Consider the following 18,549-nt stretch of genomic DNA (forward strand, 5'->3'; position numbering starts at 1 on the left):
GGCTTTAATAACATCAGCCCTGGAAGCCTTCTTCCCTTCCTGCAGAGCATTTTGCTCAGACATCATCAGAACAGTTAAGCAGACCTACCTTATTTTTTGTGTGTGTAATTAGTGATGTCATGGGCTTGGGTGTGGTAGTTTTCTTTGCCACATGCCATTTTTCTACTGTAGTTTTTCCATCCTTGTTTTACTAAATTGAGCTCTGTGCATGAGAGGAACAGAAGATTTCCTTGGAGAATGTCTGCAGTGAGTAATCCTTGAGAAAACTGCCTTTTGTTTGAGACATCAGCCAGTATGGCTCTGTGAAAAGGCATCCTGGTGGATATTGGATACTCATGTAGGAATGATCTTTGTAAAAATTGGTCGTACTTCCGACAGAACAAACTGAATTTGTTATTTGAAATTAAATTTTTGCTTGCTTGAATTTAGAAAGCAATTCTCTTTGTAAAGCACAAATATGATTAAAGCATCTAAGTCAAAAGACTGAGGGTTGTTTTTTTTCTTCCACACCTGGTATAGTCTCCCAGGAAAGTCTGCTTTCAAAGGGTTCAGAGCTGTGGGAACTGGTTATTGGATCTTCTGTCAGTGATACTATTTAATGATACAGTGAAGGAAGGAACAGTCCTATCAGCACTAAGATAATCTTCTGCACGTTTGCCTCAGTCTCTGCAAATCAATGTATTTGTTATTCATATGGCATATATATTCAGCTATGAGAAACATTTAAAAATATTCATCAACAAATGTTAAATACAAATGTGAGGATATATGTATGATATCTTACATGTTACACATGAAAATGATGGCAGTGATTAATAAAAGAAGCTTATGAATCAATTCCTCTCTATTTCTCTTTCCCCCCACTTTCACTCCTTGCTTTTTGAATAAATACACAGTGGAGCTAAAATGACCTTATTCTTTATTCACAGGTTACTTTAGGTGGAACCTTCATTGGAATTGGGCGGAAAACTCCAGATTGCCAAGGCAACACCAAGTACTTCCGCTGCAAATTCTGCAATTTCACCTACATGGGCAACTCCTCCACTGAACTAGAGCAACACTTCTTACAGACTCACCCAAACAAAATGAAAGCAGCCCTTCCCTCCTCTGATACTGGTAAAACTTCAGAGAAAAACTCCAATAAATCCAGTCCTACTCTTCGACCATGTGATTCTGGAGACTTGGGGAAGTGGCAAGACAGAATCACTGTAAAAGCAGGAGATGATACGCCAGTTGGATATTCGGTGCCCATCAAGCCAATAGATTCCTCTAGACAAAATGGTACCGATACTACCAGTTACTACTGGTGTAAATTTTGCAGTTTCAGCTGTGAATCGTCCAGCTCTTTGAAACTATTAGAACATTACAGCAAACAGCATGGGGGAAGCCAGGCAGGAAGCCTCCACCCAGATCTGAATGATAAGCTTTCTAGGGGATCTGTCATTAACCAGAATGATCTAGCCAAAAATGCAGATGGGGAGTTAGTGACAAAGACAGAAAAGGGTGCGAGTGTGGCAAAAAAGAAAGACTTGAGTAGCAAAGGAGCAGAGGAAAGCATGGTGACAAGCTACAACTGTCAGTTTTGTGACTTTAGGTACTCAAAGAGCCATGGCCCAGATGTAATAGTGGTGGGCCCACTTCTCCGTCACTATCAGCAGCTACACAACATTCATAAGTGTACCATTAAGCACTGTCAGTTCTGTCCCCGAGGCCTCTGCAGCCCAGAAAAGCACCTTGGAGAAATTACTTACCCATTTGCTTGCAGAAAAAGTAATTGTTCCCACTGTGCTCTCTTGCTTTTGCACCTGTCTCCAGGGGTGACAGGAAGCTCTAGAGTCAAACACCAGTGCCATCAGTGCTCATTCTCCACTCCCGACGTGGACGTTCTCCTGCTCCACTATGAGAATGCACACGAAGGCCAAGCGTCCGATGTCAAACCAGAAACAAACGCCCTGCCAGGGGCAGAGGGGCCGCTGACGCTCAAGGAGAACAAAGAACACTCATGTACCAAATGTGACTTTACCACCCAGGTGGAAGAAGAGATTTCCCGACACTACAGGTATGGTGAAGTTTCAAGTGACTAATGATTGGAACCCAAACAGCCCTCCCCCCACCCCCCTCCAGTTTCTTCATTAAATGTCACCATTCCTCAAACATTTGAGGAAGCTGGAAATCAAAATAGGAATGTGTATAGATATAAATCTTTACAGCCAGAGTCAAATCCAACATCCACTTTGTTTTGGAAAACCACCAGCTAAGTTGGTGGATTTAATTATACATTTAAACCTGTGCAGAGGAGAGGGAAATTTGGATTTGTGTGCAGATGCTAAAGTTTCAGCATATTTGAGGTTTGGTCAGCTATTTTCCACCCAGAATCTTTTAGGTACTATAGGTGCTATTTCAGTTTAGGCTTTTTCTGAGAAAGTTGGCATCTTCATTCAGTCAGGGACCACAAATGGCTTTACTTTCCAAGATAACTATGAATCCTTTATGCTCCATAACAGTGCTTCAATGTGCTACCTTTTTGTAGTATTTTCCATTCCCAAGTCCAGCAATGTAATAATTAGTTTAAGAGCATTCCACTGCTGTTTTGGTGTTCGTTTCCCACTGGGAGCAGACACTCTTTTGTCTGTTGATGTCATTCCCCAAGATCCTTTTGCAGATGCTTATTTTCGTGTTGCTGGTTTACAGTGTCATTCTATTTATTTTAAATGCTAATGTTCCTATTTGGAGGTGGATGCAGCCAGTCTCCTGACTCAGTCTGACACAATGTCATAGTAGCAGCCAACTCCCTGCTAAACTTCTTGGGTCAGTTCCTGGGCTGTTGTAAACTGGCAGTCCAGTTTGCATCAGAGGAGGAGCTGGCTCTTAGAGTTTGTAAAGAGCAACAGTTATGTGCCACTGCAAAAGTGATGTTAAATATTAGAAAATCATGCTGAATATGTTAATAGTTAAGGCTAATGCGTCAACAACAACGGAAAACTTCAGTATCTATCTCATCTAAAAGATCTTTGTGTGGAAGCCAGCTAGAATGAAGACAAAAGAAGATGCATTTTCAAAGCTAAAGCTTTGTTAAAAGCTCAAGAAACTGTGCCACGTTTAATAGATTCCAAGACATCCAAAATTAACAAAGGCAGACTGGGGCATGATACTTTAATAGAGATTAAAGCTGGGGGCATCCAAATGTTGCCCAACAGAGGGCTGCATTGGCAATATATCAGGAGTCTATTTAGAAAAAAAAAAAAAGAGCAGATTGCTCATCTTTAATTTGGAGCTAGGGCCCACAGAGGATTCAGGTCCCAGCATGCAGTTCCCCATTTTTGATCCAAGTGGGCCTGAGGGATGTTGTGTGGATTAATTAGTTAATGTTTGTAAACTGCTTTGAAGATGAAAAGTGGTATCTAAGTTCCAAGCATTATTATAACAGCTTTGAGCCATGCTGAAGAACTCCATAGGCAGCACTTTGTCCGCTGCTGGGGCATGGCATGATCTTTTTTTAGTGGTTAAGTAACTGGAAGATTGAAATGGCTCCTTTACTGAAAGAATCCAACCTTTTATTTTGCTGCAACTGGTAATTTAAGTTTTAACAAGCATGCTGAGCTAGGATCCTTTTTCCCAAGAAGGGAGAAGCCATGACTTTCAAAATGAAGTGCTAAGTCTGAGATGGGGTACTTGTAGCTCCTCCTTAGGAGGGCTCAGCACCCTGCAGTTCTGGCAGTAGTCACAGGGAATTGAACTTTGGAAAATCAAGAGATACACTTTAAGCATTTTAGTCTCAAATTGTTTGTCTAAGATTAGGCTATTTTGTTTAAAACACTTGAGCAACATACTCTGTAAACCCCGGTCTATGACATTATTGACTACTCTGAGGGCATGTGTAAAGCAAAGTACAATGTCCCCATAACTGCTAACTTCTTTCCCTTTCTCCTGTAATTCCCCCTTGATAACATAAATTTTATTTCTTTTCTACTTGCTGATGTTTTCCCCCACTGTCCATCTTTTTTTAAATCACATGAGTTAGTTCAGTTTATTTGCTCTGTAATGGCAAACACCAGCAGGTTTTATTGTTTTTCTATGTATAACCTAATTTTCACTCTATCAAACTAAAACTTCTGAGACATTATAACTTTTGTTTCTATTACTACTACCAGGCTTTATTTTTTTTTTTTAGTAGAAGTCTGGCATGTATCAGATACGTGTTTTCTTTCCCTTTTTGCAATTTACAACCTAAAGACAGAGTACAGTTCAAATTTTAAGAAGTAGAACATCTATAAAATAGTAGTGTTGGTTGATAGACAGAAACATGCTAATGTAGTCAGCTCACAGCCAACTGGACTTCTCTGTTTCTTAATCAGAATTTGTCTCAACAATTTTATGCCACACATAATGGATATCTGATGTATTTAAAATGCTGTGCATGCCCATGTCTCTAAAACCTCTTCATTTCTATAATAAGGAGCTGAATGGATTCTAACAGTAAACATAATACTAAACATTAATGTAGTGGAAAAAAATGTTCTGCTGTTCCCATGTTTAGATTTAGCCTTGATAATCTGGAGTATCAGTGTTGGCTTTAGATGCTGCTTACATATTTTGATTCATAGATTTTTTCTCTGCACTATTTTAATTTTCGAGTCATGTGTCTGAACAACATGCTTAATTTATTTTATTATTTATTTTGCTTCCTTTTGGCTCTACATCTACAATTTCACTGTGTATTGCTAGCTAAAAAATTTCTAATATCCCAATGTTATTCCTTAGCAGCCATGTATTTGCAACAGTATTAGAATTTGCAAAAGCAGTTCTTTCCAATTTTTCTTTCCACAGAAATGTATATTTACACTTAGCAGTCATTCAGTATTTCTTGACATGATTATTTGAGAGCTGTTCATTTTAATCTGAAGTCAATGAATCACATAGCACTTGAGTTTACTTGTATTTAAACTTCACTAAAATTTGCTTATTCAAATAAATCCCTAGAAGATTTATTGGCCTCCATTTTCCACTAATTCTGCTACTACTCATTTTCCATTATACCTCTGAGGAATCAGATACCATTCATTTTCATTGCAAAGCTTAGTTTTTTCTTAAAACTGTCTGGTATTCTGATGAGCCAGAAGATGCCAACACTTTTAATTTAGATAAAAATCAAACCGAGTATTTGGGCAAATTTTGCATGTTGTTTCACTTAGTCTAGAGATTATTTTCCTGCTTGTTCCAAAGTAATTAATTTTGATTGTTTTTGCAAAATCAAAGCAACTTCTTGCAGAAGTGCCTCTTTTTTTATAACTTTGCTAAAATGTGGGAAAACAGTGAATTTTTTCAATTTAGCAAACGATAGAATTTTTCGTGTAAAAACTTACTTGACTGAAAGCATTTGATCAGTACTAGTTATAATTAGAAGTGCTATGCTGAAAAATCTTTTAAGCTTTTTAAAAACAAGGTAGGATAGTGATTCATTAAATTGCAAAATATGATATGAAAATAAAGACTCAAATGAAATAGAAGCTTTGGCAATGGGGCAGAATAATTTTTCTAATAAATAATTTTGAAAATGTGGATGGCAGCAGTTTTGTAAGGCTCTCTTTGGAAATTAATTTTGAGTTAATGAAATAATTCCTCACCTCTCAAAGATAAAGCAGGCAGAAGGGCAAAAGGCAAAGGGGTGCTTGGGGCTTGTGTCTTCCCAGTGCTTGGGCTGCAGCTCAGGGATGGGGTGTTAGGGACAGGGCTGTTGGGACTGGCCCTCAGACTCTCAGGCACAGAAAGCCAGAGCAGGGTATCAGACATGCAGATTATGGAAATGTGGCACCTTTGGGACACTTCCCCCAGAGAAGAAACTTTGGGGAACAAATGTCAATTGAGGTCCACCAGCTCCCAGTTTTAGAGCAAAGCAGAAACCTTCACTCAGTGAACAATAGCAGCAGCTATGAGGGCCTTTTCCATCCCCCTGACACCTTAATTCACTGCTCTGAACTTGTTTGCTCTTGCCAATGGCTTTTGCTCTCCTTTGATCTCAGTCTTGCTCTCCACTCTGCCCTGTCTTCTCTCCGCTCTAACACCACGCTGCATTTTCTTCCTTGCTTTGCTGGCTGTCTTTTCTTCTGAAAAGCTTGAGTGCAGCAGCCATCTCAAAAGTTAACTTTCTTACAAACCTGTTTCTTCATGAAAAATGATAGTAATTATTATATTTATAATTAAAATAAAATGTGAAAAAATGGAAGTGAGACGACAGCCATACCTTCTTCCAGAATATTTTCTATGCCCTAGAGCCTAGGACTGTCTTCAGATAATTAAAAAAAAAATAACTTGTTTTGTAGAAGATGGTGTTTTGTAATACTTCAGACTAGTTAGAAGTATGTCAACAAGACTTAATTAACCACTGGCTAATGTAGGGAGTCTTGCAGCCTGTTAGGAAGTTCAAATAAAGAACATTAAATCCATAAAAAACTCCAACCGTGTAATCTCTCCAAGGTAAAGATTTTGTGAGGGAAAATCCTTATATCTTACAGTGCTCAATTCAAGTACTTTTCAGTACAAATAATGATAAGATTTTTTATAGTTCTCAGAAGGTTTTTCGTGAATTTCTTGACATTTAATCTTGGGATTCGGCCATAAATGTTTTACTGTCCACAAATAATCAGGTCTTTGCTTTATTTTCTAGTAGAAACGATAATGCTAAGTGACCTCAGTGGATGAGATAACATTGCCAGCCCAATGCCATATTGCAGAGAATGCCAGTTTGTGGCTTGAACCTGCTGTTAGTGTTCTTGAGGACTATATAAACAATAACAAAGAAGGAAGAGTGCTGTTTTCTTCTTCATTTACATCACTTTCTTCCATCCCAAGATTTTCCTCTTCTTAGAGTAGCTCTGTACCAACACACAGTATTGCATCAGACAAATTCAGAGTTTCAGATGGTCTAGCTGTGGTCTAGCTGTAAAGTGTAACTTTGAGGTAGAGCACAGGAATGCTTCTTGTGTACTTTGCCGACTGGAATTCTTTAAATTTTGTTTCTTAGCCTTGAAGAGCTTTGTACACACCTCTAGATGTAACTTGGGCTTTTAGAAACATAGAGTAGACTTAATTTCTAGTAAAAGAGAAATCAAACACTGCAAATTTGTTTCCCTGCTTGCTGTCAGGGTGGAGTGAAAACTGAGAAGAAAACATTTTCTTTTTATGCCTTGTTCTGGGAAAGAATAAGTTTCCAACTTTCAAAAGTTTTCTAATGGCTGATGATAGTTACTATTTTATTATTTGGGACTGTGACTTATATTGGACAGCTCCAAACTTTAGCTTACATATTGGAGCTTGGGGATTGAATAATACACAGGACAAACCCAAATGAAGTATCAAGATTTATAATGTTGATGGCAGATTTTTAATGCATACTGGAAACTATACATTCTGAAAAAAAAAGCCTGTTGGGTTACTATCTACTGAAGTATATCTTCATTTTTTCACATCACAGTGCTTATCACAGTCTCATAGAAGAATGAAGGAATGCTTATATGACTGTCTTTGAATCAGTTAGAAATAATTTAAATTAGCAAACCTTTAATGTAATAAGGGTGATTGTATCTGGGCCTCAGCCATGTAGTTACAACTGCATGTAATATTCAGCATTTATTTGTGTCCTCAGAAGTGTGGTGTATATGGCTCCTGATCAAAAACATTTAGCCAGTGAGGAATGGAAAAATAAAAAAAGACAAGTTAGGCAGAAAAAGATCAGCTGTTTGAAGGTGTGATATCTGTAGATGAGAGCCAAGTTAGGAAGGGGGTTAGCTATTGAAATGGCCAAGTTAAACAAGAGTCACTTAGGGCTAAGTAGTGTCCCAAAGGATTGATAAACTTTCACATGGGGAGTGTATGTGGTTGAGCCATTAGCCCCAAATGGTGTCTTGTTTAACTTGGCTTTTAAGATAACTAGCCCCTGTCTAACTTGGACTTCTCTGATGGTATCCCACCTTTACAGGGCTGACCCTCTTTATAACTTGGCTTTTTGTATTTATAAAATGGTTTTGATCAGATAGCACTCTTTTTTTTTTTTTTTTTTTTTTTTGTTCAGGAGAGAATTAAGCTTGGTTTAGAAAAGAATTGAGTTGCAAGAGAGAATATATTAGTGTTGCATTGAGAGACAAGCTGATTTTAATAAAACATAATTGTAGAATGAAGGAAAAGGAACATGGCCAGAGCAAGATTTTAACCCACCGCTTGCTCTCCCACAAGTAAGTTTTGTTGCCATAAGGCTGTGTGGAGAAGAACTGAATCTATTTTTTGCATAATGGAACAAGACCATCTAGTCCCTTAAAGTGAATATAAATATGGAAAATGACAAAAAGAAAACTGATATTGCACAAGGGCTGAAAAGCATGAATCCGAATGTGTACCCATGTCTGTGCGCTGACACAACTGCAAGAAAATCAGACAATGTAAATAACATATGGTTTGTTTTTCCTACAAAAGGAGAGAAGGAAGGCAAGGGGGCTTAATAAGTTTGGCAAGCTGTCCCTTCTAAACTATCATAGTCTAAAAGGGACATTTTGTGTATCATTCCAATTCTACAGATGCACTGAGAGCCAAATCCTGCTCTTACTGAAGTCAATGGGAGTTTTGCCATTGACTTCACTGAGACAAAGATTTGGCCTTAAAAGAATTAATTCTAACAATTGGAGTCAAGGCAGTAACAGATCTCTCATACAAGTTTTGTCCTGTGTGGATAGTGAAAGGCTCATTTTTTTAGTTTGGCTAAAGACACTGCTGAGACTCTGAATGCCTGGGGTGTGGATTTGTGAGCGTGTCTGTAGGGAGAAGCTCTCGCAGAGTTCTGTACATTTTGCAGGGCAGGGATGAAGTTTTGCTCTGCTTTGGTAGGATGCCGGGTGCAGCGGGGCCCAGAGCCTGATGAAAGGCTCTGACCACTCCTGTGCTATGAACAATTATTCATAATGGCGTTAGAGAGCTCATAAACAGTGTTCTGTTCCTATGATAGATACAGTAAGTGGCTAACATGTTGTTCTCATGTAGCAACATATGCTTTACATAATTTAGTAATGCAGTACTTTTTATAGGCTTTTAGAGTAAAAACAGGAAGGCGTGCTATTCCACTCTGTTCCATAGCTCCTACCCAAGAATTTCTGTATTTGACGGGAAAGGCAGTTTGTAGTGACACAGCCAACTATTGTGCTTTATCTTTAGAGATGCATCTTTTTAAGTTGTGTTAAAATGTCCATAGAGAACCAAGTGTATACTGCTGTCTCTTGTGTACAGCCTTCTGTCCTTTGGTGTATTCTTATCCCTAAGTTAATCAGAGCTTGACTCAAAATCATCTTGTCAAGCAAAAGTATATGGAACAGGTAGAAAGTAAAGGACTTTTTAAAATGTTTTAACTTTCTAACATAAATTTATATTTTTTGAAGTCTTTTTTTAATAACAACAGAACTGTCCTCTTCTATTTGATTTTGGTTGAAAAGTATATTTTTTAGTGTTCCTGCTGTAGCAGAAAGTGAAAAGTATATTGCAGCAAACTGAAGAAGAAAAACACAAAATCCCAGTGAAAATTTTATGAAGTTTAGAATAATACCATGGAATGTGAAGGAACAATAGGAGGCCATTGCAAGGCATGAGGGGAAAAATCAGCAGTATTTTTGCCCTGCTGTATAAGATACCAAAGTAAACCTGCTTGCTTTATTTAGACAGGGTCATACTGTAAGTTTGATTTATTTTCTTAATCTTGGTGGGTAAAACCACTGTGAGAGGGAAGGCCAAGGGGTGACTCTTATGTTAATGTGCTTCTTGTTTTCTTCCAGGCGAGTACACAACTGCTACAAATGCCGTCAGTGCAGCTTCACAGCTGTTGACACTCAGTCACTACTAGAGCACTTCAACACTGTGCACTGTCAGGAGATGGACATCACTACAGCCAACGGGGAGGACACTCACGGCGTTTCGTCCATCAAGGAAGAGCCAAAAATTGACCTTAAGGTCTACAGTCTGATTAATCCAGACCCCAAATTAGGGGAGCCCATATCTGACAGCATAGTAAAGAGAGAAAAGATAGAAGATAAGGAAGTGCTCAAGGAGAAAGGCTGGACTGACAGTCCCAGTGATGATCTTCGCAATGTGACCTGGAGAGGAACAGACATTTTGAGGGGGAGCCCATCCTACACGCAGACCAGTCTAGGCTTACTGACCCCCGTGTCTGTCGGCCAGGAGCAGCCAAAGCCTTTGAGGGATAGTCCAAATGTAGAAGCTGCCCATCTGGCAAGGCCCATTTATGGCTTGGCAGTGGAGGGCAAGGGTTTCCTGCAGGGTGTCCCAGCCGGAGCAGCAGAGAAAGCCGGGCAGCTCAGCCAGCCCTACTCTGGATCCGGGGACGGCAAGGCAAAAGACGAATCCCAGTCCTTATTACGGGTAGGAAACCTTTTTTTACCTCCCCCTTGCTTTTTATGATTGCATGTATGTTATGTTTGATTGGCCGTGCATATGATTTCCTCAGGTCTGGAGTAACGTGGTTGGGGTTCTTTTAGGGCATGGAAAAAAAAAATGTCAAGGAAAGACTCAAATTTGTAGAGCCAAGCTGGTAGGTAAATTTTCCAAAGTGTTCGCATAAAGCAATCTATATATTGATGGAGTATTAGTAAGCGTCTGCTTTTGCTCTTTAGCTCTGATTGAATTTTGTTTAATCATTCCTGCTAATTGTGCAGGTTGATGATGCATGTGAAGAAGGGAGGTTTAGAACCCCAGAAGGCTGCACATCTGTTACACTAAAACAACTAATCACCTCTTAAATTTTGTGGTGGTGTGACAGTTCACACTTAAGCAGGATTTTATATTACTACATATCTAAGAATATGAAATGTGAGTTAAATATTAATACAAAGTAACCTTTTTTTGTGAAACAACATAATTATATATAAATTTTGACACTTGTCTGGTTGCCTTGGAAGCAAAAAAAAAGAAAAAGAAAAAAAGAAGAGAAAGGATCTCATGTGATAAGAGAAGGTAAATATTTGTCCCACCAAATAAGTCCTCTTTTTTTTTAAACAAAAGGATCTATGTACAAGGAAGTTTCCCTTCCATCAAGGTGTGTTTTTCCCACTGTAGAGAAAATTGAGGTTAGAAGAGATCTCATATTCTGAGGAGCTGAACAGGGAGACAAATGCTTTTCTCCTGAAGTCATCACATGTTTTCAGGAGCTGCTCCCTATCTGAATTTATAGATATGCCACAGGAGAAGTCAGTCTGCCGACAAAGCTTACTAGAATGGAAGTGATGATCTGCTGGTTTCCTTTTTTGTCTTTTACAACAGCATTTGTAACCATAGAATCAGTTAGTGTAACAATGTCACATGTAACATGTAAAAAGGAAGATAAATGTTTTATTCCATGGTCTACTAAGATTATACACAGGTATATCTGTCTCTGTACATATAGGAGTCTTAAAAACTGTTTTAAATTAAGTCAATGTTCTTAAAAATACTGCAGTCGTTCTAATTATAAAATAGAGTGTCTGCAATTTAAACCCTGCACGCAATTTATGGGGACCACAAACTTTTGTACCTTAGTTATTGTTCTCAGATTTTAAGTGTATGAGAAGCAGTTACAGTATGATAGGTTCCTTGTTGCTAACCCGGATGTGTGCTCACTGTGGATGGCAGGATTATATTTCTCTCCTCCAACACGAAATAGGTATTAAAATATGTACATAAACCCATGCAGCAGTGGAATTCCTGCTGTACATATGATGTTAGTTACATCCCACCTCAGTTCTTGTACTGGTTCTTAGCCATGTGCAGACAGATTCGCCAGAGGAGCCATTTAATCTGTGGTTTATCAGAATCCAAGTTACTTTCATTTATTTTCAATTTTTCAAATATTTTCATTTATTTTTTTGGTGCCAGAGAATGAAAGAAAGCCAAACAAAAATCTGCAAAGGGACATGGTAGTATGCAGAATCAGCTCTATAAAGGTCTTAATTTGGTTGGTAGCTGGACCTAAAACCTTAGTAAACAGTAGAATAAGGCCATTATTACTTGTTTTAGCCACTGCTGAATATAGAATGGGAAACTGTATGCTGGCTGCTTCTTATTACATTTTAAAAATAACTTCAGATGCTTTTTTAAGGTCTTTATATAAACCACTTTTATATATGCATATGTTTTCAAATTAATATTTTGTCAGTTTTGCAATAGTGTGATCACTTCTGGGCCTAAAAAACCTGTATCTTCCATACTCACCACTTCTAGGACTAAAAAACCTATATCTTCCATACTTCTCTGAAAAAAGATAAAGGTCTTACTTTTGTGTATTAACAGTGCATATAAATTAATTCCTTACATTTTAAAGTGTGTACAACTTTACTTTTCTTTTATAATGATTTATTAGCAGATTGTGTTTATAGTGGTTGATAAAACCTTCAGTCCTTCAAACAGGAATTACTTTTGTGTACACCTTTAGCTGCCACGCTCTTTGAACTCTATTGTGCCAAGGACTTATTTGTCTGTGTCTTTTCCTTACTGATAATATTTGAATTTTCACTTTTCTTTGAAAATTGGGCAAGTTGCTTTTTTCAGCTTGAAATATTTAAAAAAAAAGGGGGGAAAGGAGATTAACTTTTTTCATCTGCTGAACAGAGTCCCTAATATTACATATTTCATCATGATTGGTGGATAGAGAAAACAAAATGAGAATTGAAACTTCTTGAAGGTAAGGGGTGATCTGAAGGATAGGCGATATTGGGAGTGTGATTCTGTGAGTGATACTAGTTCCCTCTTCTATTCAATCTGTGAAAAAGATCATAGAAACCCAACTCCTTTAATTTGCTCTTGATTTAGCTTTCTGCAGACAGAGTAATGAGATGCAGTACTGGAGTCACGAATAAGAAGACAAAGAGATGGTCAGCTTGACCATTGGGAGCTTAGTGTCAAGGATTATCTGACATACACATATGTATGCCCAGAAGCTCAGTTGGCCCAGAGAGAAAAAAAAATGTTCAGAAAAGCTTGAAAAACTAATTTTTGTAATCCTCTGAAATAAAAAAAAAAATTGCACTGTGTTGTTAAGCAAATCTCTCATTATTATCTACTCATTATTATCTACTTTTCTCTACATTTATTTTTCTAATATGAAATGGCTAGTAGGAGCAGCTAATGCTGTCTAAAAGTTGGTCCTCTCTGAAAGCAAAGTGTTAACTCAATACATCCTTCTAGTATCATATAATGAATGCTTATGCAAAACACTGTATCCCAGGACAACTGGTGACTAGGAAACAAAACCTATAATAAAATCACTGTGGACACCTTCATTTTTTTCCCCCTGAAGACTGACACAGAGGAAGCCAAAAATTTGGAATTACTCAGTGAATAAACACTGAGAAATGGACTAAAAAATAAAGTTTCTAACACATCCCTTTGGTTGTACTGGCTATTCTGTATTTATAAAGTGGTTCTGCTTATGACAAATGATTTGTAATGATTTGACAGTAGCAGCAATTCCATGTGCTTTTAATTTTTTACTTTCTTGATGGTGTGGAGAAGGTAAAGATGAGATATGATGTTTTCACATTTTTTTCAAGTAGATAGAGGTTGATACTACAGGTTTAAAAGTGATTAGCATTTTGGTAAAATATCAGAGACAATACAAATCAATTGGAGAAGGGGTGAAAATATACTGTAGCCCTCAGAAATTCTTAATGCTTACAGGATAATTAATTTTTAGAAATTGCTTGGAGTAATTTTCAGCTTTGGATGTTGACTAAGCCATTTATATGCTATTTCTTGTATTCCTTCTGTACATGATGACCATGGTCCTTCCCTAGATTCTGTGCTGCAGTAGATTGTCTGTGGGAGTCATTGGGGTAAGATTTCTCTCGTTTTTAGAATCTAAAAGACCAAACTGCTTGTGACCTTTCGGGAGCTGGAGACAATGCAAACACACATGTGCAGTTGATGCACCTTTATCCCTGAGAATGCTTCCAAGCTGTGTGTGTGTAACAGAATCTTTCTCAGGGGCTTGGTACACTTCTGTGAGTAGCTTTAATTTATTTTTCTTATTAAAATATTTCCAGCATCTGTACTTACAGTGAATCAGTATGTTTTACAAATGGGAATTACCAAAAATGTACCTCAGCGTGGTACAATGTGGACATTATTTCTGCTCTTCCTTAGAGTAGCTGATTTTCTAGTTGAAAGATTTGTTGATACTGGAAGGTCTATTGAGATGCAAAAATGTTCCTTTTTTTGGGTAGCACATTGGCAGCCAGCAGACTCCAGGCCAGGCAGATTGTTTAATGCTTTGACAGTGCAGATCTTGGACAGCAGGAACTTTTTGCTAAACTGATTTTAAATGAAGTGTCCTGTTTCGGTCTGTATGGACACTGCAGCAGAAAAGTTTCCACAAAACAGGGAATTGTAGCCCGAGCCTTCAGACCTATACAGAGGCCTAGTTAGCCCACCTAAAGGTGTTGGTAGAGACATTGTAGTTTAACCAACAAAGATGCAGTGATAACACAGGTCAGTGTGTCTGTCCTGTGGGGTCACATGGACCTGCACACAGCAAGATTACTTCGTGTACTAATCATAGTTTGTGGAGGGATTTGTGTACCATCAAAGGGAGAGAGATTGTCACGTTATTCCAAAAGTACTGTGGATTTTTATCAAAGGCATACTCCAGGATGTTACATTAAATATATGACTGAGGTTATGTTAACCTTTACTATGAGCTTTTTATATGGTGCAAAGGATAAAATCTACTCTTCTGTTAAACTGAGATTATTTTGCACCATAATGATCAGACTGTTTAGACACTACAGGAAATCGCGGCATTTCAAAAAAGTTTCATTTACTTTGAGAAGAGTTATTTTCTTTTTGTCTGTGATATTTGCACTTGTGCTATTTCATATGGCATTCTGGCTAAAGCTGGTCGTACAGCTTTAAATTTGGGGGAGATAGAAAATTAGAAAAAATTATTTCCCCTTTCCTTGTTTTGCATTCTCCTATGTAGGTGAGTGGCAGAGCTAATTTAAAAATATGCAATTTATAGTAAGTATTAAATCTACATATAATTGATTTAGTATCAGTGTAGTAAATATCAGACACAGTCCCTAGTGGCAAATCATCATTTCTCCTATTATGAAGTACTGACTCCTGTTATCCACAGAGCTGGATGCCAAATAGCTGCAAAGCATTGGAAATGCTGAACTGTCCTTTATGATTTCCAGAAGACTTATATAAGCACATACAATTCTTGGCCAGAAGAATAACATACATTTGAGGTAAAACCTGCCTCTCTGATGCTGGTAGATGCTGCTGCTGCTTTTATTGTGAGCAAGAAGCAGCATGAGCAGGTTCAAGCACACAGAGTGGGATCTTGGTTTAAATATGAATTTTTGGTGGTCCCTCCAGGGTGACAGATGGAAGTTTTTGTATTCTTTGGCATTGTGTCCTACTTCCAATCACCTTCTCATAGCAGCATCTTAATAGTATATATACAGAATTAAATTCAATGCATATAATTGTATCACACTTCTCACATTAATTTGCTGAAAGTCTTGGATACTGCATGTCATCCCTAAGCAACTTAAGGAAAGAAAAAGCAGCCCTTTAAACAAGAAACATCTGAAATAGTTTCTCTGTAGCTGCATCTCATTTTTTTCCCATTTCCTCTGACTCTGTTAGAGATCTTTCAGGAAGTATTTATAGTCAAGGCCATTCATTGCCATACGGGTCCTCTAATTAGCTGAGGGGAGCTCAGCAGGCACTGTGTGTTACTAATGCACAGAGCTCTGGCAGGTCAGAGAGCTGACAAAGTCTTTCATTTTTTTTAAAGGCACCTGTTTCCACAAGTCTCTGCCTGGGGAGTCAGTGGGCTACTTTTTTACATTTAACTACATCCTGGAAAATGGCAAGAATCCTCCAACAAGGAAAATGAGAAAATAAAGTTAGTACTTGAAGATAAATGGTTTTGAAGCTTTGTGTTTACCGTGCAAAACGGAGGCGGGTAAAATCCCTGTGCTGGTGAAGGGCTCAGGAGCTTTCTAAAGTAACTTTCTGAAGGTTTTCAAGTAGTTTAGAAACAAACATGTACTTGGCTGCTTTTAGTAACTACTGGAACCAAACCCACAAGAAATTGAATGTTTTGCATTACTCATCCTGACAGTGATCAGATAGGACTAGAAAGTAACTTTCAGAAAAATGTTAACCTGCCCAATGAAAGGCATGTTTCTGGTTTTTGTGTGGGGTGTGTCTGTCATGTGGTGAGACAACCCCACCTCGTCCATGTTTACCCACCCAGCAGGGCATAGGGTTTTTTTTTTCTTCTTCTTCTTCTTCTTCTTCTTCTTCTTCTTCTTCTTCTTTTTTTTTTTTTTTTTTTTTTTTTTTTTTTTTTTTTTTCTCCCTTTTACGAAATGTGGTCTGGAAGAGAATTAAGTGATAAAATCATTATTTGGGTGGGGCACAGTAATAATGCAAAAGGGCAGCAGCTACGTCAAAATCCTTGATGAAAAGGTGAATCAGTATGTGGAACAAAGGGCTGGGGAGATGGGTACAGGCCCCCAGGCCGTTGGGTAAGCAGCAGGGTTTATTGAAGTTGCTATGATCAATAACAATGATTCAAGCAGGGAGAACCGAGATAATTTTTTATTTAAAACAAGCTGCTGCATTTGGATAGATGAGATCGTAATGCAGATGAGAACAAGAGTGCTTTCTTGTATTGAACAGAGGGGCTAAAACAGATTGACAATCGCACATGAAATTAGCTCAGTTTTATATGCCTCTTCCTAGTTCAAGTAGGAGGATGTCACTTTTGCTCTCTCTGGTCAGGTGTTTGATGTCCTGCCCTAGGTGAGAGTGAGAAGGGTCCCTGCACTGTTTTGGCCTGGATGCCACATGCCTGCACCTGGGCTTGGTTTGCTGGGTGAAGATAACCTGGGTGAAGATAACAGTGTGGCAGCTGCTCAGTGCCACCCCTGCCATGGGGAATAGCAGGAGCGGGCTCGCCTCAAGGGTGGGAGCATCCTTGGTTTCTCGGCATGCTGCTCCTTGGCAGCCCCCACTGCTCTGGCCTGGATGTCTGGGCACACTGTCCCCTGGCCTGAACAGGGGCCTGCAGCGAGTGGCAGCTCAAGCCAGGCCCCCTGGCCCTGCGCTGGGCTCGGCCCCTCTGCGCTGGCTCTGAGAGCAGCCCGGGCCCGCAGCCCCAACCGGGCACATGCAGTGAGGCAGTGCCCTTCTTGTAGGTATGACTGATTCGGGTAGCAAATATTGTTTTTGCCCTCTTCAAATACATTCCTGACGGTTCTTTTTAATTGCACATTGTGCTGACAGTGGCTGCAGGTTGTGTGTGGGGGCGCAGCTGTGGGCACAGCAGAGGCAAACAGTTCCCTCCAGTCCAAATGATGCAGAGAACTTTCAAATGGGAAGTAGGTAAATGCAGCTTATTGCATGATGGCTAAATTAAAGAATTTGTTGAGCTTTACCTAAGTTTTGAAAAGTTAAGTGTGACTGTAGCCATTATACAGCTCTGTTATTTTTCTGCATTGCCAATAGTACTTAGCAATAGATTGTATACCTGAAGTGAAATGGAAGCTAAAATTGTATTTAGAAACTTTGCCAAACTGGATCCAATAAGAAACACACATTCATGCTTGAGGACAGAACTTGCTGCTAACATGTAGATTTTCAATGGAAAATTAAATTTCACAGATGAATGCAGGCAAGGATTGTACATAATTCTATTTTTGCCTGAAGTACCATGGTGCTGAACAGTGAAAATCTGTGTGAAGACACCTCCAGGATCTGGAAGTGCAGAGTTGCTTTCTGTACTGAATTTCAGATGATCCTCTCGTTGTATTTGGCAATTAAAAGACATAATAAATACACTCTTTTAGAGGAGGGATCTTATGATAGACAGCAAATAAATGTTTAATTTATTGGGCTAAGAAGGGAACATTGTAATTATAACTGATTTGAAGAAATCCAGATGCTATCCACATCTGAACAAATTTAAAATGGTAAGGATTTATAAAGAGATTTATGAATAAACACTGCACATACGTGCTTTGATTTTTGTCACGGGAGTATCTAGGGGTGATGATACAGCCAGTTATAAAGAACAACTCTGAAAAATAATTGTTAGATGAACAGATGTGTGCTTAAATACACATATATACGTGTGTGTGTAAGACATGAAAAAGGTTTTCTGGAATGTCTTTTGTTACCTTGGCACTCCTCAGAAGATGCATATGGTCACCTTGGAACTAGTCTTAATTTTCAGGTCTCTAATGTAGCCCAATTGATTTAGTGAACAATTTCCTGCTTAATATAATTAATTTACTTCTTCCACCAAGTTCTGTTTTTAAAATGAGGCTTTATAGGGGCTAAGTGGTTCTTGCTGATGTTTTTCTAAGCATTTTTTTAGTAGCATATATATATTTTAGAAAATCTTAGTCTTTGTTATAGTGATATAATCATGTGTATGTAATATAAATCCATAAATATATGTATTCTTGTTGCATATTAACCTTATTTAGAGTTCAGATAGGATATATT

General features: G+C 38.4%; 1 protein-coding gene across 7 annotated transcripts in view; it reads left to right on the top strand.

Annotated features, from left to right (window-relative positions):
• TRPS1 (transcriptional repressor GATA binding 1) overlaps positions 1 to 18,549 on the top strand; it is a 211,201-nt gene that overhangs the window by 54,176 nt on the left and 138,476 nt on the right. For 5 of the 7 annotated variants that reach the window (XM_063173323.1, XM_063173346.1, XM_063173314.1 and 2 more), the window contains 2 exons: positions 930 to 2,059; positions 9,810 to 10,413. In XM_063173323.1, the coding sequence (XP_063029393.1) occupies positions 930 to 2,059; positions 9,810 to 10,413 (1,734 nt within the window). The remainder of the gene's footprint in view (positions 1 to 929; positions 2,060 to 9,809; positions 10,414 to 18,549) is intronic. The other 2 variants (XM_063173355.1, XM_063173362.1) reach the window with 2 other exon arrangements.

Source organism: Melospiza melodia, chromosome 1 (assembly GCF_035770615.1).
Source record: "Melospiza melodia melodia isolate bMelMel2 chromosome 1, bMelMel2.pri, whole genome shotgun sequence".
NCBI classification, from domain to species: domain Eukaryota; kingdom Metazoa; phylum Chordata; class Aves; order Passeriformes; family Passerellidae; genus Melospiza; species Melospiza melodia.